This window comes from Phalacrocorax aristotelis, unplaced genomic scaffold (genome assembly GCF_949628215.1).
Source record: "Phalacrocorax aristotelis unplaced genomic scaffold, bGulAri2.1 scaffold_235, whole genome shotgun sequence".
In the NCBI taxonomy this organism is placed as follows: domain Eukaryota; kingdom Metazoa; phylum Chordata; class Aves; order Suliformes; family Phalacrocoracidae; genus Phalacrocorax; species Phalacrocorax aristotelis.
The window spans coordinates 33427-56521 of record NW_027441116.1 but is presented as its reverse complement, the minus strand read 5'-3'; the positions used below and the strand labels follow the sequence as shown (position 1 = coordinate 56521).

The window sequence follows — 23095 nt, the reverse complement described above, 5'->3', positions numbered from 1 at the left end:
CACCTCGCTGCCCCCCAGCACCCCCAGGGCCTCTCAGCAGAGCCGCTCTCCAGCAGGTCCCCCCCAGCCTGTGCTGGTGCGGGGGGCTGTTCCTCCCCAGGGGCGGGACCTGGCACCCCCCATACGCACCCCCCTGCACACCCGCGTACACCCTTGCGCACCCTCACAACCCCCCCACACCCCATGAACCCCCTCACAAACCCCCCCACGTCCCCACACACACCGTCAGACCCCCCCGCACACCCCCCGTACCCCCCTCGCCCGCCTTTGCAGCCCGGGGCAGCCCCGCCCCATCCCCGGCCCCGCCCCCATCCCCGCCCCATTCCCCTCCCTTAATCCCGCCCACTTCCCGGCGCTTGGCCCCGCCCCGCGCGACGCTCCGGTCCTCGCCTCGGTGCCCGCGCGCGGAGGCCGGAAGTGCCGGTGCCGGTACCGGAGGGTGGGGGTAGGGGTCGGGGGGGGGAGCGCCCCCCGCTGACCTGGTACCGCCGGGGAGGGCCCCGGGAGCCGCCCCGCCCATGGGCGTGGCCGTGGGGTGGGGCTGGGCGTTGTCCCACGCGCTGCTGTGCGCCGCCTGCCTGCTCTGCGCGCGCCGGGCCCGCCAGGTCAGTGCGGGGGGGGGAGGGGGGACCTCGTGTCACCCCCGGGGTCACCCCCGGGCCCCTCGTGTCACCCCCCGGTCCCCATGTGTCACCCCCACGGTCCCCTCGTGTCACCCCCGGGTCACCCCAGGGCCCCTCATGTCACCCTCGGGTCCCCTTGTGTCACCCTCCCCTGGTCCCGTCATGTCACCCCGGGGTCCCCTCATGTCACCCCCACGGTCCCCTCGTGTCACCCCTGGGTCACCCCAGGGCCCCTCATGTCACCCCCCCAGGTCCTCTCGTGTCACCCCCGCGGTCACCCCAGGGCCCCTCGTGTCACCCTCCCCTGGTCCCTTCATGTCACCCCGGGGTCCCCTCGTGTCACCCCTACTGGGTCCCCCCGTGTCACCCCCCCAGGTCCCCTCGTGTCACCCCAGGAGTCCCCCCGTGTCACCCCACTGTCCCCTTGTGTCACCCCCATGGGTCCCCCTCATGTCACCCCAAGGTCCCCCATCATCACCCCAAGGAGGTCCCCTGTTGTCACCGCGAGGTCCCCCTTTGTCTACCTGAGCTCCTCCCTTGTCACCCCAAGGAGGTCCCCTGTCACCCCGAGGTCCCCTGTTGTCGCCCCCAGTGTCACTGCGTCCCTTGTCACTGATGTGCGCCTGTGCCACCGGGCCGGGCCCGTGTCACCCTGCCAGTCCCACTGTCACCCGCACAGTCCCATGTCACTGGGACAGTCCCACTGTCACCCACCAGTCCTGTGTCACCCAGCTGGTCCCCTGTCACTGGGACAGTCCTGGGTCACCGGGCCAGTCTGGTGTCACTCAGCCAGCCCCATGTCACCCAACTGGTCCCTTGTCACCCAGCCGGCCCCGTGTCACCCAACCAGTCCTGTGTTGCCCAGCCGGCCCCGTGTCACCCAACTGGTCCCGTGTCACCCAACCGGTCCCATGTCACCCAGTGTCACCCAGCCGGCCCCGTGTCACCCAACTGGTCCCGTGTCACCCAACCGGTCCCGTGTCACCCAACCAGTACTGTGTCACCCAGCCGGCCCCATGTCACCCAACCGGTCCTGTGTCACCCAGCTGGTCCCGTGTCACTGCGCTGGTCCTGTGTTGCCCGGTGTCACCCAACCAGTCCTGTGTCACCCAGCCGGCCTGGTGTCACCCAGCCGGTCCCGTGTCCCCCAGCTGGTCCCGTGTCACCCAACTGGTCCTGTGTCACCCAGCCGGTCCCGTGTCACCCGGCGCCACCCAACCAGTCCCGTGTCACCTGATGTCACCCAGCCGGCCCCGTATCACCCAACCGGCCCCGTGTCACCCCCGCCCCGCGGGTCACCTCGTGTCCCCTCTCTCCGGCAGGTGACGGGCGGGCCGGCGGCCGGGTTCCTGCTGCAGGCGCTGGCGGCGGCGAGCGACGCCCTGGCCCCGCCCTGGCCGGGGGGGACCCCGCGAGGGGACCCGGACCCCCATCCGCCGCAAGGGGACCCGGACCCCCACCCGCCGCCCGGCGCTTGGGTCTCGGCCGTGCTGGGACAACCGCTGGTGGCCTTCGGCTTCCACCACCTCAGCGGCGACCGGGCCACCGGCAACCTGCTGCTGGGGAGCGCCGCGGCGCTGGCCCCCGCCGCCGCGCCGCTCGCCGCCGAGGCGCGTCTCCTGGCCGCCCGCGCCGTCGCCTTCCTCACCGCCGCCAGCACCCTCAGCCTCGCCCTCCTCACCGCCAACGGCTTCGGCGTGCTCGGGAGCCTCCTCCTCCTCGCCGGGAACCTGCTGCCGGCGTCGCCGAGCGGCCCCGGGCACGACGGCAACCCCTGGGTGCTGGCGGCGGGGAATCTGGCGCTGGAGCGAGCGCTGCGGGGGCAGCGGCGGCTGGGTGGGGGCTGAGCCCCGGTGGGTGCCGGCGCCGAGCGACGGGGCGCAGTAAAGCCGGACGCTTGCGGCGAGTCTCCCGTACCCGGCGCCTCTCGGTGTCGTTCTGTGCCTGTTCGCGGCGGGGACGCCGGCGCTCGGTAAAGGGACCTCGTTTAGGGTGGGCCGTGGGGTGGGGGGGGGGAAGGGGTCAGCACCCAGGGGTGTCGCCGTGGTGGCGGCAATGTTGGCACGGGGTGCTGCCGCCGCGGCTGCGGGGTGGCACGCTGGGGTGGGGGTCCCTGGCGTGGCACCCTGGGGTCCCCGGCTCAGCACCCTGGGGTGGGGGTCCCTGGCGTGGCACCCTGGGGTGGGGGTCCCTCACATGGCACCCTGGGGTCCCCGGCTCAGCACCCTGGGGTGGGGGTCCCTCACGTGGCACGCTGGGGTGGGGGTCCCCAGCATGGCACCCTGCGGTCCCTCACATGGCACCCTGGGGTCCCTGGCACAGCACGCTGGTGTGGGGGTTCCTCCAGTGGCACCCTGGGGTCCCTGGCATCGCACACGGAGTGGGGGTCCTTGACACAGCACCCTGGGGTCCCCAGCATGGCACGCTGGGGTGGGGGTCCCCGACATGGCACCCTAGGATACCTCACATGGCACCCTGGGGTCCCTGGCACAGCACCCTGGTGTGGGGGTCCCTCCAGTGGCTCCCTGGGGTCCCTGGCATCTCACCTGGGGTGGGAGTCCTTGACACAGCACCCTGGGGTCCCCAGCATGGCACGCTGGGGTGGGGGTCCCCGACATGGCACCCTAGGATACCTCACATGGCACCCTGGGGTCCCTGGCACAGCACCCTGGTGTGGGGGTCCCTCCAGTGGCTCCCTGGGGTCCCTGGCATCTCACCTGGGGTGGGAGTCCTTGACACAGCACCCTGGGGTCCCCAGCATGGCACCCTGGGGCCAGGGCACCTCCGGGACCCCTGCGGGGGTGGGGGAGGCACAACAAACCCCAGCCCTGCGGGGCAGCCCCTCACCCCGGCACATGGGCTGGGCGGGGGGCTGGGGGAACTGGGGGTGCTGGGGACACTGGGGCTGGGGTTTCTGGGGCCACGGGTGGGTTTGGGGGGGGACACTGGGCCGCACTGGTGGCGCTGGGGAGCGCCCCCCGCCCCCCTCCACGGGGAGCTCCCCGCCCCGCCCCCTCCGCCCTGCCCCGCCCCCCTCGGGCTCCCCCGCCGCCCATTGGCCCTGCCCGGCTGTGACGTTACGCTGAGCCCCGCCCCTTCACCTCCCTCGCGGCGTCGGCGTTGAAGTTTGGCGACTCCGGGGCCCGGCGCGGGACAACACCGCCGGCGCGGCCTCTCATTGGCCGGTCGTGCGGAGGCACCGCCTCCCGCGCGGCGGTGATTGGCTGCGTCCCTGAGGGACCGGGCTAGGCGGGAGGGAAGGAAGGAGGAGGGCGGCCAAGATGGCGGCCAAGATGGCGGCGGCGGGGTGAGGCGGCGGCGGCGGCGGCGATGTCCGGGGGCGGACGATCGTGAGGCCGGCGGGGGCCCGGCCGCCCCCTCCGCCCCCTCCGCCACCCTCCCCGGTCCCGCGGCTTCGTCCTCCTCCTCCTCCTCGTCGTCCCTCCCGGGCGAGGCGGGCGGCGCCGAGGAGGCGGGTTCGCTGCTCGGTGGGGCCCGGCCTCACGCTGAGGCGGGCGCCGACCCCGACGCGCCGCCCAAGAAACGTTTGAGGCCGACGGGGACGGGGACGGGTGGGCCTGAGGGGGCGGCGGGCAGCGTGAAGCTGGAGGAGCGGCTCTACTCCGTGCTGTGCTGCACCGTCTGCCTCGACCTGCCCAAGGCCTCGGTCTACCAGGTACGGCCGGGCCCCCCCGGGCCCCCCCCCCCGGCGGCCACCGACCCCCCCCCCCCCCGGCCCTCACCGGCCACCGACGCCCCCTGGTTGGCCCCTCCGTGCTCCCCCCCTCCCTTAGTGACACCCCCCGGGGATCCTTGTCCACCCCCCGAGGCTCCTTGGGGCCCCCCCAGGGTCCTTGTCCACCCCCCCCCCCCCCCGAGTCCTTGGGGTCCCCTCCAGGCTCTTTGTGTCCCCTGCGCCCTGGGGCTCCCCATCGCCTGTCCTTGACCCCAGGTATCCCCCCGCCCCACTGCTCACCGACACCCCCAGCACGCCTTTGTGCCCTCCTCGGGGCTCCTTGTGTCCCCCCTCGGGGCTCTGTGCCCCCCTAAACTGGTCACGCACACCTGCTCCCCCTCCCCCCGCAATCACTGACACCCCTCAAGGCCCCCCTGTGTGAAACCCCCCCTCCCTTCCCTGGTCACTGGAAACCCCCCTCACTCTGCTGAAGGCTTCCATTGAGGGCACCGGATCCCCTGTGCCCCCCCCCCAAAGCATGGGGACCCCCCCAAGCCAGGGCACCGGATCCCCTGTGCCCCCCCCCCCCAAAGCATGGGGACCCCCCCAAGCCAGGGCACCGGATCCCCTGTGCCCTCCCCAAAGCAGGGGGACCCCCCAAGCCAGGGCACCAGATCCCCTGTGTCTCCCCTCCCCCCCAAACCGGGGGTACCCCACTAAGCTGGGGCACTGAACTCCCTGTGCCCCCATGAAACCAAGGGGACCCCCCCAAGCTGGGGCACCAGACCCCCTTCCGTGCCCCCCCCCCCCCCAACCAGGGCCCCCCCCACCATTCCCTGTCACCCCCAGCCTCGGGGAACCCCCACCCCAGCTGCTCTCCCTGGGAAGCCACGGAGCCCCCCCCCCTCACCCCCCCAGTTCCCTTGGGCACCTCCCTCCTTCACTGGGGGCTTCAGGTGCTTCCCCCCACCCAGCTGGGGGGCTTTAGGGTCCCCTCCCCCTTTAGGGACCCCAGAGTGTTGCCCCCACCCCAGGCAGCGATCCCTGAGGGTGCCAGACACACCCCCCCACACCCCCCCCAAACCTCAGCACCTGCCACTCCGCCTCCCCCACCCCCTCCCCATGGGGGGGAATTCAACCCCTCCCACCCCAGTTTATCCCAGTTCGTGCCGCCCTGGAGCAGGGAGGTTCCCCTGGGGTGGGGATGGGGGATGGGGGGGGGTCCCAGCAGGGAGCGGGACGGGCACCATCGGAGCGGAACCGCCGGTTATGTAAAGGCGCCGGCGTCTTTCCCTCCAGGCCAGCATCCATTTCGCGGCACGACCCTCGCTACGGCCGCTCCACTCCCCCGCCGGCGGAGCCCCAGCGCTCCCGCTGGCACCGTGCCGCTCGGCCGTCGGTTTCGGCGACGGCGGAGCCCCACGCGCGAAGGTCATCCCTTTTGGCGATCGCCTACTAAGAATACCCGGCGTCGGCGGTGCCGGCAGAGCTTGGGGGGGGGGGGGGCTCCCCCTGCTCCCGTTTTTGGGGTGCGTGGGGGTTCTGTAACATGGCTGCCGGCTCAGGGAGCGGGGATCCCCTCGGCGCTGCCGATTAAGAGCATTAAAACCTCGCCAGAGCCACGCTCGGTGAGAGATTCCCCACCGATCCGGTGCCGGCGCTTGCCAAACCAGCTCGGCGGGGTGCGGCAGGGGTGGGCTGCACCCTTCCTCACGGCCTCCTCTTCCTCCCGCAATCACTCATCCCCCTCTTTAATTATTTACGGCGAGGGTTTTGCCAGGGATGTAATTAAAACCGGGAGCGGCGGCGGCGCGGCCGTGCCGTTGGCGCCTTCCCACCGTCGCGTGGGTTCGTCAGGGCCGGAGTGTTAACGAGCGGCTGTAATTACACCCTGGCTCCGACCGCCGCGGTCGTGGGAGCGCGCAGCCGGCGTTCGCCTCCTGGTTTGGTTCCCTCGCCGGTATTTTTAGCCCGGCAGCGGCGAGGTACAGCGGGGGAAGCCGGCGGCTCACCCGGGACGGTGCCGAGCCTAAACCGTACGGGGAATTTTTTTTTTAAGCCGGTTGCGCGCCCGTGTTCATCCCGGAGCCTCCGCGGGTATTTCGGAGCCGGGATCCTCATCTCGTTACCGTGCTTCGGCGGCGGGGACGGTTTCACGCCCGGCTGCCGCGTTCCGGGCTCGGCAGGAGGGAAAATCCGAAACCTTTTGGAGCCGGAACAATGGCTCTCCCCGGGTGAGCAGATCGGGCGCTAATCCCTGCGGCACGGTCAGGCCTTTCCCAGCCCGGCTGAGGATTAAAGCTTTTCCCGGCGCTCCAAGGGGGATGTTTAATGAGCTCCCGGTGATCCCGCCGGCTGGAATTTGGGGGTCTGAACCCCACTGCGGTGTCCCGGCCGGGCTGGGGGCTCATCCTGGAGATGACAGCGTTCCAGCCCGGAGCGTTGCGGCTTCCCACCGGATTCGAGGGAAGGATTTTCACCATGGAAGCCCGAAGCCGCCGGCGGGAGCTTTCCCGTCCACCGGGAACGCCGTGAGCGATCCCTGCCGTTGCCGGAGATGACGGAGGAAGCGCGCGGATGCCGTCTGCCTCCCCGGCCGCCTCCGGCAGCTCCCGGTGGATTTGGTGGTACCTTCACCCCCTCCGCCAGCTGTTGGACAGCCGCTGCCTTTCCCTGCAGCGACGAAGACGGCTTCTCCCGGGCATCGCCTCGCGGCAAACTCCAGAAACCCAGCGCTGGCCCTGCTTTTTTCCCCTCTGGTTTTCAGAACGGATGAAGAACCGGATTTTTTTTTTGCCCTAAAACCCATTTATTTTTTGGATGCCCAGAGCGGGTTAAAACTGAGCGCGTGCGTCCGCGCGCTGGAAGGAGACGGCGATTCCAGCGAGCCGGGGCGAAGCCGAGCTGCGTCACCCCGAATCGAACCGGGAACGAATTACATCGAAACCAGTTTATTGTATTATTTCCGGCGCGGGGTCGAAGCCTCCCGCCCGGTTCTCCCCTCGGATGCGGGACGCCGCGTTTGGCGCCGGAGCTCGGCCGCCCGGCGCGGAGGCGGAATCGCGGTCGGAGACCCGCGGCGCGTCCCGGGGCTTTGTGCCGATCCCGGCGGTTGCGGGGTGGGGGTGGGGGGGTCCTCGGCTCCTCCAAACCTCTTGGCGGCCGGGAAATGTCCCGGCTTGGGGATCTGGGGAGCGGGGGAAGCATTTCCCCCCCCTAAATTTGGTGTAATTCCCGCTGCCGGAGGCGCTCGGGGGCTCCGTTCCCCCCTCCCCGGCTGGTTTTGGTTATCCTGAGTCCCCGCTACTTCCAAACACGGGGAAATTGGATCCCTGCGGGATGGATGGGAGCCAGGGGAGGAAGAGGAGGAGGTGGAGGGGAGCTGGGATGAAGCCTTCCCCTCCCGTACCAGGCAAACGAGGTCAGTCCTAATTACAGAAGTGACGTGTCTGGGCCGATGCGGGAGCTGGCAGGCGCCGGCTGAGGCCGGAGACGCCGCCCTGCCCGCCCTCCCGCCCTCCGGTTTGGCAGGAACGCGGGTCTTCCGGGTGGTTTTCCCTAATTTTAGGAGGAGCAAAGCGTCTTTCTGCCGCGCCGACGGCTCCGAATTCACCGTCACGGTTCCCCCCCCACCCCCCCTCCACCGCCGCCGCGACTCTGATGCTTTTATTACGTCCCTCCTCTTCCTCAGTGCACCAACGGCCACCTGATGTGCGCCGGCTGCTTCATCCACCTCCTGGCGGACGCCCGGCTGAAGGAGGAACAAGCCACTTGCCCGAATTGCCGGTGCGAGATCAGCAAGAGCTTGTGCTGCCGAAACCTGGCCGTGGAAAAAGCCGTCAGCGAGCTGCCCTCCGAGTGCGGCTTCTGCATGCAGCAATTCCCCCGCTCCCTCCTGGAGAGGCACCAGAAAGAGGAGTGCCAGGACAGGTGAGGAGCTCCCCGCCGGCACGGCGGAGGGGAGGGGGGTCCCGGTGAAGCCGGCGCAGCCCCACGCCGCGATGGCGGGGTGTGGGGGGGTTGGGGTTCCTCCGGCGTCGCGGTGAAACCGTCGGTGCCTTATTTTTAACGCGTGGCGCTCGGATCCGGTGAATATTCACCGCTTGTGGTTTCTTTCCTCCCTTCCCAGGGTGACCCAGTGCAAATACAAGCGGATCGGGTGCCCTTGGCAGGGTCCCTACCACGAGCTGACGGTGCACGAAGCCGAGTGCACCCACCCCACCAAAACCGGCAACGAGCTGATGGAGATTTTAGACGAAATGGACCAAACGAGGAAAAAAGAAATGCAGCTTTACAACAGCATCTTCAGCCTGCTCAGCTTCGAGAAGATCGGCTACACAGGTAAGGGCTCGCTCGGCACGGCAACGGCGCCTTCCGCCGCGTCTCCTCCGGCGCCGACGCTCTTTCCGCGTCGCCGCGATCCCGTTTGGGCCTTTGGGGTTCGTGGTTGTCGGTGTCGTCGAATCTGGCGCGGCGGCGATCGGTTTCGGTGACGGCGAAGGGTTTTCGCCGAGCCGACGCGGCGGCCTTCGGGGCTCGAGCCTCCGGCCGCGAGCCGAGCGACGAGGGTTTAAACCCAGAACTCAGCGGTGGTGATGTTTTTAACGTGTTCCGGAGAAGCAGCGGAGTCGCTTCGCCCCCACGGCGCCTCCCCCGCCGTCCCCGCTTTGCCGAGGGGTTTTACCGAACCCCTCTCCCACCCGCCGGCGCCGCGGCGGTTCTTTGCACGGGGGCACAGCCGGATTCGGCCGGTGACGGGCGCGAAAAGCCCCGTTTAAGCTGCAAAAGCAGGTAAGCTGGATGTTTCCTTGCTAAACCGGTGTTAAAACCGGGCTTAGAACCACTGCCTAAGACCGGTTTTTACTTTAAACGCTGGGAGGTGAATGAACCGGAGAGGGAAATGGCAAATTGAGGCTGGGCGGGGGGAGGATTTTCCCCTCGGCCGTGGGCAGCCGGTGCCGTGCCGGTCTCGCTCCCGGCGTCGCTGGGGGGAGGGGGGGGAACCCGGTGAAGAGCGGCCCAAGTTTTTTTGGCACCCGGTTTTTACCGGGAGCTCGGACTGCGGCAGCTCGGCCACGCTCCAAACCCCCGCGTCCCACGGCGCCGGCGGTTCGGCCGCGGTAACGCCGAGCGGCTCGGTGCCGGGAACGTGCCGTGGCTGCAATAACCCATCCCCCTCCTCTGTCCAGGTTTTGCCGGCCGGGCTCTCTTCGCCGACACCGTGAGCGCCCGGCTCTTCCCTAAACCCCCTCTCCGGTGCCGGAACGTCTCGGTACCGGGAGCCTTCGCTCCCCCGGCGGTGACGTTTCGCCGCGCTCGCCGCTTTGTACGCCTGATCCCAATAAATTCTACCTTACTACCCGAAATGTCTCCTGTCCGTCTGTCCCGCCGCGCCGTCGGATGCCGGTAAAACCCTTTTGGGCGGCCGGGAGCCGCCCCTCTCCTCGCGGTGTTGGGGGAGGGAGGGGATCCCTCGGCCGCGCCGCCGCCTCGTTAGGCTTCCGGGTTGCGGTTTGGAGGATCTGGCGTCGCCGAAGGGCGGGGGAGGAGGAGGGGCCGCGCTCGATCCCGCTATCCTCGTTTTTTTTTTTCTCTCTTTTTGGTTTTTTTTTTTTTTGGTTTTTTCTGTGTTTTTCCAGAGGTTCAGTTCCGCCCGTACCGCACCGACGACTTCATCACCCGCCTCTACTACGAGACGCCGCGCTTGACCGTCCTCAACCAGACGTGGGTGCTGAAGGCGCGGGTGAACGACTCCGAGCGCAACCCCAACCTCTCCTGCAAGCGCACCCTCTCCTTCCAGCTCATCCTGAAGAGCAAAATCAACTCCCCCATGGAGTGCTCCTTCCTCCTCCTCGAGGGGCCCTACGACGACGTCAAGATCCGCCCCGTCATCTACCATTTTGTCTTCAGCAACGAGAACAACGAGACGGATTACATGGCGCTGCCCATCGTCGACTCGGTGGAGTGTAACAAACTGCTGGCGGCGAAAAACATCAACCTGCGGCTTTTTATATTTCAAATCCAAAAATAAGACTCGGATTTAAACAAACAAACAACACCCACCCACCCCCCCCACCCCCCTTCTTCCTCCTCCTCTTCCTCCTCTTCCGACCGTCGGACCCGCCGCGGCGCCGCCGGGATTTCGCCCAAAGCAACGAAACGAGATGGAAAACACACACACACGAAGAGATAACCCCACCCCAAAACCTTCCCCCTCCCCCTCCCTCCCCCCTCCCCCCCAACAACACCCTGAATCTTGAGATAAATCCGCATGCGGGCGCGGCGGGGCGGGGCAGGGCGGGGCGCGGGAGCGTTCTGTGCAGCGGGTCCTCCGGCGGTTTTACTATTAGAATAAACGAAATGGGGAATTTTCCAATTATTTGGGGGTGTTTTTCACCTCGGCCGCCCCACATCCGCCCCCCCCCACACCCGCCCCGATGAAAGTGCGGCGCCACCAACGGCCCCGGCACCGAGCCGGGGTTTGGGGGGAAACGCCGCGTTTTCCCAGGCTGCTTCCAAACTTTGCCTGTGTCGGGGGGTCCTACCAGAATTTGAGTGTGGGGGTGGGTTTTTAGCCAAAATGAGAGCTTTTAAGCAAAATTTGAGGGTTTGGCTGGATTTTTTTACAAAAATTTGGGGGTTTTTTAACCAAAATTTGAGTTTGGGGGTGGGTTTTTAACCGAAATGAGAGCTTTTAAGCAAAATTTGAGGGTTTGGCTGGATGTTTTTTACAAAAATTTGGGGTTTTTTTAACCAAAATTTGAGTTTGGGGGCGGGTTTTTAACCAAAATGAGAGCTTTAAGCAAAATTTGAGGGTTTGGCTGGATGTTTTTTACAAAAATTTGGGGTTTTTTTAACCAAAATTTGAGTTTGGGGGCGGGTTTTTAACCAAAATGAGAGCTTTAAGCAAAATTTTAGGGTTTGGTTGGATTTTTTTACAAAAATTTGGGGTTTTTTTAACCAAAATTTGAGTTTGGGGGTGGGTTTTTAACCAAAATGAGAGCTTTTAAGCAAAATTTGAGGGTTTGGCTGGTTTTTTTTTACAAAAACTTGAGGGTTTGGGGTTTTTTTTAACCAAAATTTGAGTTTGGGGGTGGGTTTTTAACCAAAATGAGAGCTTTTAAGCAAAATTTGAGGGTTTGGCTGGATTTTTTTACAAAAATTAGAGGGTTTGGGTTTTCTTAAAAAAAAAATTCATATTTTGGGGTTTTTTTTTAAGCAAAAGTTTACATTGGTTGGGATTTTTTTAACCAAAATTAGAGGTTTTAACCAGAATTTGAAGGTTTGGTTGGGGTTTTTTTAAGGAAAATTTGACGATGTGGGGGTGTTTTAACCAAAATTTGAGTTTGGGGGTGGGTTTTTAACCAAAATTAGATATTTAAGCAAAATTTGAGGGTTTGGTTGGATTTTTTAGAAAAATTTGAGCATTTGGGAGTGTTTTTGGAAAAAAAAATCATGTTTTGCTTTTTTTTAAGCAAAACTTGAGCTTGGTTGGTATTTTTTTAACCAAAATTAGAGTTTATAACCAAAATTTGAAGGTCTGGTTGGGGTTTTTTTAAGGAAAATTTGAGGGTTTGGGTTTTTTTTAAAACCAAATTTCTAGATTGTGTGTTTTCTTTAAACGAAAATTAGTTTTTAACCAAAACTTGACGGTTTGGTTGGGTTTTTTTAACCAAAATTTGAGGATGTGGGTTTTTTTTTAAGAAAAAATTTATTTGTGAGTGTTTTTTTTAAGCAGAAGTTGAGTTTTTAAGGAAAATTTCAGGGTTTGGTTGGGTTTTTAACAAAAATTTGATGTTTGGTGGGGTTCTTTGACCAAAATTAGAGTTTTTAACCAAATTTTGAGGATTTGGTTGGATTTTTTTAACTAAAATTGTAGCGTTTTGAGGGGTCGTTTGAGAAAGGTTGAGGGGGTTCAACCAAAATTTGACATTTGAGTTTGGGGTTTTTTTTAACAGAAATTTGAGTTTGGGGGTTGGTTGTTTTTAACCAAAATTTGAGGGTTTGGTTGGGGTGGTTTTAACAAAGATTTGAGGATTTGGAGGTTTTTTGACCAAAGTTTGGGATTTTTTTAAACCAAAATTTGAGGGTGGTATTTTGTTTTTTAATAAAATTTGGGGGGAGGTACCAAAATTTTAGCCGTTTTTATTTTTTACCAAAATTTGAGGGTTTGGGTGGGTTTGTTTAACCACGGTTTGAGGGTTTGGTTTTGTGTTTTGGGTTGTTTGGTTTTTTCAGCTAAACCTGACAATTTTTTAATCAAAATTTGAGGGTGTTTAAAAATCAAACTGCGTGTGTTTAACAAAAATGTGACGTTGTTTTAACCAAAACTTTCAGGTTTCGGGGTTTTTTTATATACCAAAACGTGAGTTGTGGCTTTTCTTTACCAAAATTTGAGGACTTTGGGGTTTTTTACCAAAATCTGAGGTGGCGTTTTCTTCCCCAAACTTTGAGGGTTTGGTGGGGTTTTACCCCAATGTGAGGTTCCCCCTGGCCCCGCCCCCAGGGCTCCGCCCCCAGCCCCGCCCTGCAAAGCCTTAATGTGCTGCTGGGGGTTACTGGGGATACTGGGATGTTTTGGTGGATTACTGGAGAAACTGGACAACCCTGGGCTACAGGGCTCTAGGCAGGGGCGAACTGGGAGCCCCTGGCCGTTACTGGGAGCACTGGAGGGCACTGGGCTGGCCGTTACTGGGAGCCCCTGGCCGTTACTGGGAGCACTGGAGGGCACTGGGCTGGCCGTTACTGGGAGCCCCTGGCCGTTACTGGGAGCACTGGAGGGCACTGGGCTGGCCGTTACTGGGAGCACTGGAGGGCACAGGGCTGGCCGTTACTGGGAGCCTCTGGCCGTTACTGGGAGCACTGGAGGGCACTGGGCTGGCCGTTACTGGGAGCTCCTGGCCGTTACTGGGAGCACTGGAGGGCACTGGGCTGGCCGTTACTGGGAGCCCCTGGCCGTTACTGGGAGCACTGGAGGGCACTGGGCTGGCCGTTACTGGGAGCACTGGAGGGCACTGGGCTGGCCGTTACTGGGAGCCCCTGGCCGTTACTGGGAGCACTGGAGGGCACTGGGCTGGCCGTTACTGGGAGCCCCTGGCCGTTACTGGGAGCACTGGTGGGCACTGGGCTGGCCGTTACTGGGAGCTCCTGGCCGTGACTGGGAGCACTGGTGGGCACTGGGCTGGCCGTTACTGGGAGCTCCTGGCCGTTACTGGGAGCACTGGAGGGCACTGGGCTGGCCGTTACTGGGAGCTCCTGGCCGTTACTGGGAGCACTGGAGGGCACTGGGCTGGCCGTTACTGGGAGCACTGGTGGGCACAGGGCTGGCCGTTACTGGGAGCCCCTGGCCGTTACTGGGAGCACTGGAGGGCACTGGGCTGGCCGTTACTGGGAGCCCCTGGCCGTTACTGGGAGCACTGGAGGGCACTGGGCTGGCCGTTACTGGGAGCACTGGAGGGCACAGGGCTGGCCGTTACTGGGAGCACTGGAGGGCACAGGGCTGGCCGTTACTGGGAGCTCCTGGCCGTTACTGGGAGCACTGGAGGGCACTGGGCTGGCCGTTACTGGGAGCCCCTGGCCGTTACTGGGAGCACTGGAGGGCACTGGGCTGGCCGTTACTGGGAGCACTGGAGGGCACAGGGCTGGCCGTTACTGGGAGCTCCTGGCCGTTACTGGGAGCACTGGAGGGCACTGGGCTGGCCGTTACTGGGAGCCCCTGGCCGTTACTGGGAGCACTGGAGGGCACTGGGCTGGCCGTTACTGGGAGCACTGGAGGGCACAGGGCTGGCCGTTACTGGGAGCCTCTGGCCGTTACTGGGAGCACTGGAGGGCACTGGGCTGGCCGTTACTGGGAGCTCCTGGCCGTTACTGGGAGCACTGGAGGGCACTGGGCTGGCCGTTACTGGGAGCCCCTGGCCGTTACTGGGAGCACTGGAGGGCACTGGGCTGGCCGTTACTGGGAGCACTGGAGGGCACTGGGCTGGCCGTTACTGGGAGCCCCTGGCCGTTACTGGGAGCACTGGAGGGCACTGGGCTGGCCGTTACTGGGAGCCCCTGGCCGTTACTGGGAGCACTGGTGGGCACTGGGCTGGCCGTTACTGGGAGCTCCTGGCCGTGACTGGGAGCACTGGTGGGCACTGGGCTGGCCGTTACTGGGAGCTCCTGGCCGTTACTGGGAGCACTGGAGGGCACTGGGCTGGCCGTTACTGGGAGCTCCTGGCCGTTACTGGGAGCACTGGAGGGCACTGGGCTGGCCGTTACTGGGAGCACTGGTGGGCACAGGGCTGGCCGTTACTGGGAGCCCCTGGCCGTTACTGGGAGCACTGGAGGGCACTGGGCTGGCCGTTACTGGGAGCACTGGTGGGCACAGGGCTGGCCGTTACTGGGAGCCCCTGGCCGTTACTGGGAGCACTGGAGGGCACTGGGCTGGCCGTTACTGGGAGCCCCTGGCCGTTACTGGGAGCACTGGAGGGCACTGGGCTGGCCGTTACTGGGAGCCCCTGGCCGTTACTGGGAGCACTGGTGGGCACTGGGCTGGCCGTTACTGGGAGCTCCTGGCCGTTACTGGGAGCACTGGTGGGCACTGGGCTGGCCGTTACTGGGAGCCCCTGGCCGTTACTGGGAGCACTGGAGGGCACTGGGCTGGCCGTTACTGGGAGCCCCTGGCCGTTACTGGGAGCCCCTGGCCGTTACTGGGAGCACTGGAGGGCACTGGGCTGGCCATTACTGGGAGCCCCTGGCCGTTACTGGGAGCACTGGAGGGCACTGGGCTGGCCGTTACTGGGAGCCCCTGGCCGTTACTGGGAGCACTGGAGGGCACTGGGCTGGCCGTTACTGGGAGCACTGGAGGGCACTGGGCTGGCCGTTACTGGGAGCTCCTGGCCGTTACTGGGAGCACTGGAGGGCACTGGGCTGGCCGTTACTGGGAGCCCCTGGCCGTTACTGGGAGCACTGGAGGGCACTGGGCTGGCCGTTACTGAGAGACCCTGGCCGTTACTGGGAGCACTGGTGGGCACTGGGCTGGCCGTTACTGAGAGCCCCTGGCCGTTACTGGGAGCACTGGTGGGCACTGGGCTGGCCGTTACTGGGAGCCCCTGGCCGTTACTGGGAGCCCCTGGCCGTTACTGGGAGCCCCTGGCCGTTACTGGGAGCCCCTGGCCGTTACTGGGAGCCCCTGGCCGTTACTGGGAGCACTGGAGGGCACTGGGCTGGCCGTTACTGGGAGCCCCTGGCCGTTACTGGGAGCACTGGAGGGCACTGGGCTGGCCGTTACTGGGAGCCCCTGGCCGTTACTGGGAGCACTGGAGGGCACTGGGCTGGCCGTTACTGGGAGCCCCTGGCCGTTACTGGGAGCACTGGAGGGCACTGGGCTGGCCGTTACTGGGAGCCCCTGGCCATTACTGGGAGCCCCTGGCCGTTACTGGGAGCACTGGAGGGCACAGGGCTGGCCGTTACTGGGAGCCTCTGGCCGTTACTGGGAGCACTGGAGGGCACTGGGCTGGCCGTTACTGGGAGCCCCTGGCTGTTACTGGGAGCACTGGTGGGCACAGGGCTGGCCGTTACTGGGAGCTCCTGTTCGTCACTGGGAGCACTGGAGGGCACTGGGCTGGCCGTTACTGGGAGCTCCTGGCCGTTACTGGGAGCACTGGAGGGCACTGGGCTGGCCGTTACTGGGAGCCCCTGGCCGTTACTGGGAGCACTGGAGGGCACTGGGCTGGCCGTTACTGGGAGCACTGGTGGGCACAGGGCTGGCCGTTACTGGGTGCCCCTGGCTGTTACTGGGAGCACTGGTGGGCACAGGGCTGGCCGTTACTGGGAGCTCCTGTTCGTCACTGGGAGCACTGGAGGGCACTGGGCTGGCCGTTACTGGGAGCTCCTGGCCGTTACTGGGAGCACTGGAGGGCACTGGGCTGGCCGTTACTGGGAGCCCCTGGCCGTTACTGGGAGCACTGGAGGGCACTGGGCTGGCCGTTACTGGGAGCACTGGAGGGCACTGGGCTGGCCGTTACTGGGAGCACTGGAGGGCACTGGGCTGGCCGTTACTGGGAGCACTGGTGGGCACAGGGCTGGCTGTTACTGGGAGCCCCTGGCCGTTACTGGGAGCACTGGAGGGCACTGGGCTGGCCGTTACTGGGAGCACTGGTGGGCACAGGGCTGGCCGTTACTGGGAGCTCCTGGCCGTTACTGGGAGCACTGGAGGGCACTGGGCTGGCCGTTACTGGGAGCTCCTGGCCGTTACTGGGAGCACTGGTGGGCACAGGGCTGGCCGTTACTGGGAGCCCCTGGCCGTTACTGGGAGCACTGGAGGGCACTGGGCTGGCCGTTACTGGGAGCCCCTGGCCGTTACTGGGAGCACTGGAGGGCACTGGGCTGGCCATTACTGGGAGCTTCTGGCCGTTACTGGGAGCACTGGAGGGTACTGGGCTGGCCGTTACTGGGAGCCCCTGGCCGTTACTGGGAGCACTGGTGGGCACTGGGCTGGCCGTTACTGGGAGCACTGGAGGGTACTGGGCTGGCCGTTACTGGTAGCTCCTGGCCGTTACTGGGAGCACTGGAGGGCACTGGGCTGCCGTTACTGGGAGCACTGGTGGGCACAGGGCTGGCCGTTACTGGGAGCTCCTGGCCGTTACTGGGAGCACTGGAGGGCACTGGGCTGGCCGTTACTGGGAGCTCCTGGCCGTTACTGGGAGCACTGGAGGGCACTGGGCTGGCCGTTACTGGGAGCCCCTGGCCGTTACTGGGAGCCCTGGATGGCACTGGGCTGGCCGTTACTGGGAGCACTGGTGGGCACAGGGCTGGCCGTTACTGGGAGCCTCTGGCCGTTACTGGGAGCACTGGAGGGCACAGGGCTGGTCGTTACTGGGAGCTCCTGGCCGTTACTGGGAGCACTGGAGGGCACTGGGCTGGCTGTTACTGGGAGCACTGGAGGGCACAGGGCTGGCCGTTACTGGGAGCCTCTGGCCGTTACTGGGAGCACTGGTGGGCACAGGGCTGGCCGTTACTGGGAGCACTGGTGGGCAGAGGGCTGGTCGTTACTGGGAGCTCCTGGCCGTTACTGGGAGCACTGGAGGGCACTGGGCTGGCCGTTACTGGGAGCACTGGAGGGCACTGGGCTGGCCGTTACTGGGAGCCTCTGGCCGTTACTGGGAGCACTGGTGGGCACAGGGCTGGTCGTTACTGGGAGCTCCTGGCCGTTACTGGGAGCACTGGAGGGCACTGGGCTGGCCGTTACTGGGAGCACTGGAGGGCACTGGGCTGGCCGTTACTGGGAGCCCCTGGCCGTTACTGGGAGCACTGGAGGGCACTGGGCTGGCCGTTACTGGGAGCACTGGAGGGCACTGGGCTGGCCGTTACTGGGAGCACTGGTGGGCACTGGGCTGGCCGTTACTGGGAGCACTGGTGGGCACTGGGTTGGCCGTTACTGGGAGCACTGGAGGGCACTGGGCTGGCCGTTACTGGGAGCCCCTGGCCGTTACTGGGAGCACTGGTGGGCACTGGGCTGGCCGTTACTGGGAGCCCCTGGCCGTTACTGGGAGCACTGGAGGGCACTGGGCTGGCCGTTACTGGGAGCCTCTGGCCGTTACTGGGAGCACTGGAGGGCACTGGACTGGTCGTTATGGGAGCTCCTGGCCGTTACTGGGAGCACTGGAGGGCACTGGGCTGGCCGTTACTGGGAGCTCTTGGCCGTTACTGGGAGCACTGGTGGGCACTGGGCTGGCCGTTACTGGGAGCTCCTGGCCGTTACTGGGAGCACTGGAGGGTACTGGGCTGGCCGTTACTGGGAGCCCCTGGCCGTTACTGGGAGCACTGGAGGGCACTGGGCTGGCCGTTACTGGGAGCCTCTGGCCGTTACTGGGAGCACTGGAGGGAACTGGGCTGGCCGTTACTGGGAGCTCCTGGCTGTTACTGGGAGCACTGGAGGGCACTGGGCTGGCCGTTACTGGGAGCTCCTGGCCGTTACTGGGAGCACTGGTGGGCACTGGGCTGGCCGTTACTGGGAGCCCCTGGCTGTTACTGGGAGCCTGGAGGGCACTGGGCTGGCTGTTACTGGGAGCTCCTGGCCGTTACTGGGAGCACTGGAGGGCACTGGGCTGGCTGTTACTGGGAGCTCCTGGTTGTTACTGGGAGCACTGGAGGGCACTGGGCTGGCTGTTACTGGGAGCTCCTAGCCGTTACTGGGAGCACTGGAGGGCACTGGACTGGTCGTTATGGGAGCTCCTGGCCGTTACTGGGAGCACTGGTGGGCACTGGGCTGGCCGTTACTGGAAGCTCCTGGCCGTTACTGGGAGCACTGGAGGGCACCTGGCCGTTACTGGGAGCCCCTGGCCGTTACTGGGAGCACTGGAGGGCACTGGGCTGGCCGTTACTGGGAGCCCCTGGCCGTTACTGGGAGCACTGGAGGGCACTGGGCTGGCCGTTACTGGGAGCCCCTGGCCGTTACTGGGAGCACTGGAGGGCACTGGGCTGGCCGTTACTGGGAGCCCCTGGCCGTTACTGGGAGCACTGGAGGGCACTGGGCTGGCCGTTACTGGGAGCACTGGAGGGCACTGGGCTGGCCGTTACTGGGAGCCCCTGGCCGTTACTGGGAGCACTGGAGGGCACTGGGCTGGCCGTTACTGGGAGCCCCTGGCCGTTACTGGGAGCACTGGAGGGCACTGGGCTGGCCGTTACTGGGAGCCCCTGGCCGTTACTGGGAGCACTGGAGGGCACTGGGCTGGCCGTTACTGGGAGCCCCTGGCCGTTACTGGGAGCACTGGAGGGCACTGGGCTGGCCGTTACTGGGAGCCCCTGGCCGTTACTGGGAGCACTGGAGGGCACTGGGCTGGCCGTTACTGGGAGCCCCTGGCCGTTACTGGGAGCACTGGAGGGCACTGGGCTGGCCGTTACTGGGAGCCCCTGGCCGTTACTGGGAGCACTGGAGGGTGCTGGGCTGGCCGTTACTGGGAGCCTCTGGCCGTTACTGGGAGCACTGGAGGGCGCTGGGCTGGCCGTTACTGGGAGCACTGGAGGGCACTGGGCTGGCCGTTACTGGGAGCACTGGTGGGCACTGGGCTGGCCGTTACTGGGAGCCCCTGGCCGTTACTGGGAGCACTGGAGGGCACTGGGCTGGCCGTTACTGGGAGCACTGGTGGGCACTGGGCTGGCCGTTACTGGGAGCCCCTGGCCGTTACTGGGAGCACTGGTGGGCACTGGGCTGGCTGTTACTGGGAGCACTGGAGGGCACTGGGCTGGCCGTTACTGGGAGCTCCTGGCTGTTACTGGGAGCACTGGAGGGCACAGGGCTGGCCGTTACTGGGAGCACTGGAGGGCACTGGGCTGGCCGTTACTGGGAGCACTGGAGGGCACTGGGCTGGCCGTTACTGGGAGCTCCTGGCCGTTACTGGGAGCACTGGTGGGCACTGGGCTGGCCGTTACTGGGAGCTCCTGGCCGTTACTGGGAGAACTGGAGGGCACTGGGTTGGCTGTTACTGGGAGCCCCTGGCCGTTACTGGGAGCACTGGTGGGCACTGGGCTGGCCGTTACTGGGAGCTCCTGGCCGTTACTGGGAGCACTGGAGGGCACTGGGCTGGCCGTTACTGGGAGCACTGGAGGGCACTGGGCTGGCCGTTACTGGGAGCCCCTGGCCGTTACTGGGAGCACTGGAGGGCACTGGGCTGGCCGTTACTGGGAGCCCCTGGCCGTTACTGGGAGCACTGGAGGGTACTGGGCTGGCCGTTACTGGGAGCTCCTGGCCGTTACTGGGAGCACTGGAGGGCACAGGGCTGGCCGTTACTGGGAGCACTGGAGGGCACTGGGCTGGCCGTTACTGGGAGCTCCTGGCCGTTACTGGGAGCACTGGAGGGCACTGGGCTGGCCGTTACTGGGAGCACTGGAGGGCACTGGGCTGGCCGTTACTGGGAGCTCCTGGCTGTTACTGGGAGCACTGGTGGGCACAGGGCTGGCCGTTACTGGGAGCTCCTGGCCGTTACTGGGAGCACTGGAGGGCACTGGGCTGGCCGTTACTGGGAGCTCCTGGCCGTTACTGGGAGCACTGGAGGGTACTGGGCTGGCCGTTACTGGGAGCTCCTGGCTGTTACTGGGAGCACTGGAGGGCACAGGGCTGGCCGTTACTGGGAGCACTGGAGGGCACAGGGCTGGCCGTTACTGGGAGCACTGGAGGGCACTGGGCTGACCGTTACTGGGAGCACTGGAGGGCACTGGGCTGGCCGTTACTGGGAGCTCCTGGCCGTTACTGGGAGCACTGGAGGGCACTGGGCTGGCCATTACTGGGAGCTCCTGGCCGTTACTGGGAGCACTGGAGGGCACTGGGCTGGCCGTTACTGGGAGCCCCTGGCCGTTACTGGGAGCACTGGAGGGTACTGGGCTGGCCGTTACTGGGAGCCCCTGGCCGTTACTGGGAGCACTGGAGGGCACTGGGCTGGCCGTTACTGGGAGCCCCTGGCCGTTACTGGGAGCACTGGAGGGCACTGGGCTGGCCGTTACTGGGAGCCCCTGGCCGTTACTGGGAGCACTGGTGGGCACTGGGCTGGCCGTTACTGGGAGCTCCTGGCCGTCACTGGGAGCACTGGAGGGCACTGGGCTGGCCGTTACTGGGAGCACTGGTGGGCACAGGGCTGGCCGTTACTGGGAGCCTCTGGCCCTTACTGGGAGCACTGGAGGGCACTGGGCTGGCCGTTACTGGGAGCCCCTGGCTGTTACTGGGAGCACTGGTGGGCACAGGGCTGGCCGTTACTGGGAGCCCCTGGCCGTTACTGGGAGCACTGGAGGGCACTGGGCTGGCCGTTACTGGGAGCACTGGTGGGCACAGGGCTGGCCGTTACTGGGAGCCCCTGGCCGTTACTGGGAGCACTGGAGGGCACTGGGCTGGCCGTTACTGGGAGCTCCTGGCCGTTACTGGGTGCACTGGTGGGCACTGGGCTGGCCGTTACTGGGAGCTCCTGGCCGTTACTGGGAGCACTGGTGGACACTGGGCTGGCCGTTACTGGGAGCACTGGAGGGCACTGGGCTGGCCGTTACTGAGAGCTCCTGGCTGTTACTGGGAGCACTGGAGGGCACTGGGCTGGCCGTTACTGGGAGCTCCTGGCCGTTACTGGGAGCACTGGAGGGCACTGGGCTGGCCGTTACTGGGAGCTCCTGGCCGTTACTGGGAGCACTGGTGGGCACTGGGCTGGCCGTTACTGGGAGCACTGGAGGGCACTGGGCTGGCCATTACTGGGAGCACTGGAGGGCACTGGGCTGGCCGTTACTGGGAGCCCCTAGGCCGTTACTGGGAGCACTGGTGGGCACTGGGCTGGCCGTTACTTGGAGCCCCAGGCCGTTACTGGGAGCACTGGAGGGCACTGGGCTGGCCGTTACTGGGAGCCCCAGGCCGTTACTGGGAGCACTGGAGGGCACTGGGCTGGCCGTTACTGGGAGCTCCTGGCCGTTACTGGGAGCACTGGAGGGCACTGGGCTGGCCGTTACTGGGAGCCCCTGGCCGTTACTGGGAGCACTGGAGGGCACTGGGCTGGCCGTTACTGGGAGCACTGGAGGGCACTGGGCTGGCCATTACTGGGAGCCCCTGGCCGTTACTGGGAGCACTAGAGGGCACTGGGCTGGCCGTTACTGGGAGCACTGGAGGGCACTGGGCTGGCCGTTACTGGGAGCTCCTGGCCGTTACTGGGAGCACTGGTGGGCACAGGGCTGGCCGTTACTGGGAGCCTCTGGCCGTTACTGGGAGCACTGGAGGGCACTGGGCTGGCCGTTACTGGGAGCACTGGAGGGCACTGGGCTGGCCATTACTGGGAGCCCCTGGCCGTTACTGGGAGCACTGGAGGGCACTGGACTGGCCGTTACTGGGAGCCCCTGGCCGTTACTGGGAGCACTGGAGGGCACTGGGCTGGCCGTTACTGGGAGCACTGGTGGGCACTGGGCTGGCCGTTACTGGGAGCACTGGAGGGCACTGGGCTGGCCGTTACTGGGAGCACTGGAGGGTACTGGGCTGGCCGTTACTGGGAGCCCCTGGCCGTTACTGGGAGCACTGGAGGGCACTGGGCTGGCCGTTACTGGGAGCTCCTGGCCGTTACTGGGAGCACTGGAGGGTACTGGGCTGGTCGTTACTGGGGGCACTGGAGGGCGCTGGGCTGGCCGTTACTGGGAGCACTGGAGGGCACTGGGCTGGCCGTTACTGGGAGCACTGGAGGGCACTGGGCTGGCCATTACTGGGAGCCCCTGGCCGTTACTGGGAGCACTGGAGGGCACTGGGCTGGCCGTTACTGGGAGCTCCTGGCTGTTACTGGGAGCACTGGAGAGCACAGGGCTGGCCGTTACTGGGAGCACTGGAGGGCACTGGGCTGGCCGTTACTGGGAGCACTGGAGGGCACTGGGCTGGCCGTTACTGGGAGCTCCTGGCCGTTACTGGGAGCACTGGTGGGCACTGGGCTGGCCGTTACTGGGAGCTCCTGGCCGTTACTGGGAGCACTGGAGGGCACTGGGCTGGCCGTTACTGGGAGCACTGGTGGGCACTGGGCTGGCCGTTACTGAGAGCTCCTGGCTGTTACTGGGAGCACTGGAGGGCACTGGGCTGGCCGTTACTGGGAGCACTGGTGGGCACTGGGCTGGCCGTTACTGGGAGCACTGGAGGGCACTGGGCTGGCCGTTACTGGGAGCACTGGAGGGCACTGGGCTGGCCGTTACTGGGAGCTCCTGGCCGTTACTGGGAGCACTGGAGGGCACTGGGCTGGCCGTTACTGGGAGCACTGGTGGGCACTGGGCTGGCCGTTACTGGGAGCACTGGTGGGCACTGGGCTGGCCGTTA

At 64.9% G+C, this 23095-nt stretch overlaps 2 protein-coding genes and 1 long non-coding RNA gene across 3 annotated transcripts; all 3 read left to right on the top strand.

The window, feature by feature from the left end:
- The first annotated feature begins 359 nt into the window (after window positions 1-359).
- Window positions 360-2539, top strand: TMEM276 (transmembrane protein 276). Its single transcript, XM_075080096.1, has 2 exons — window positions 360-605; window positions 1946-2539. Exons 1-2 carry the CDS (start codon window positions 519-521, stop codon window positions 2468-2470), a joined length of 612 nt encoding a protein of 203 aa, XP_074936197.1. The 5' UTR covers window positions 360-518; the 3' UTR covers window positions 2471-2539.
- Window positions 2540-3891: 1352 nt separating this feature from the next.
- ZFTRAF1 (zinc finger TRAF-type containing 1) lies at window positions 3892-10675 on the top strand. The gene is made up of 4 exons (XM_075080095.1): window positions 3892-4299; window positions 7991-8229; window positions 8429-8640; window positions 9939-10675. Exons 2-4 carry the CDS (start codon window positions 8009-8011, stop codon window positions 10328-10330), a joined length of 825 nt encoding a protein of 274 aa, XP_074936196.1. The 5' UTR covers window positions 3892-4299; window positions 7991-8008; the 3' UTR covers window positions 10331-10675.
- LOC142050881 (uncharacterized) lies at window positions 8647-9665 on the top strand. The gene is made up of 2 exons (XR_012658189.1): window positions 8647-9090; window positions 9489-9665. It is a non-coding gene; the product is annotated as an uncharacterized LOC142050881 (long non-coding RNA).
- Window positions 10676-23095: the final 12420 nt, after the last annotated feature.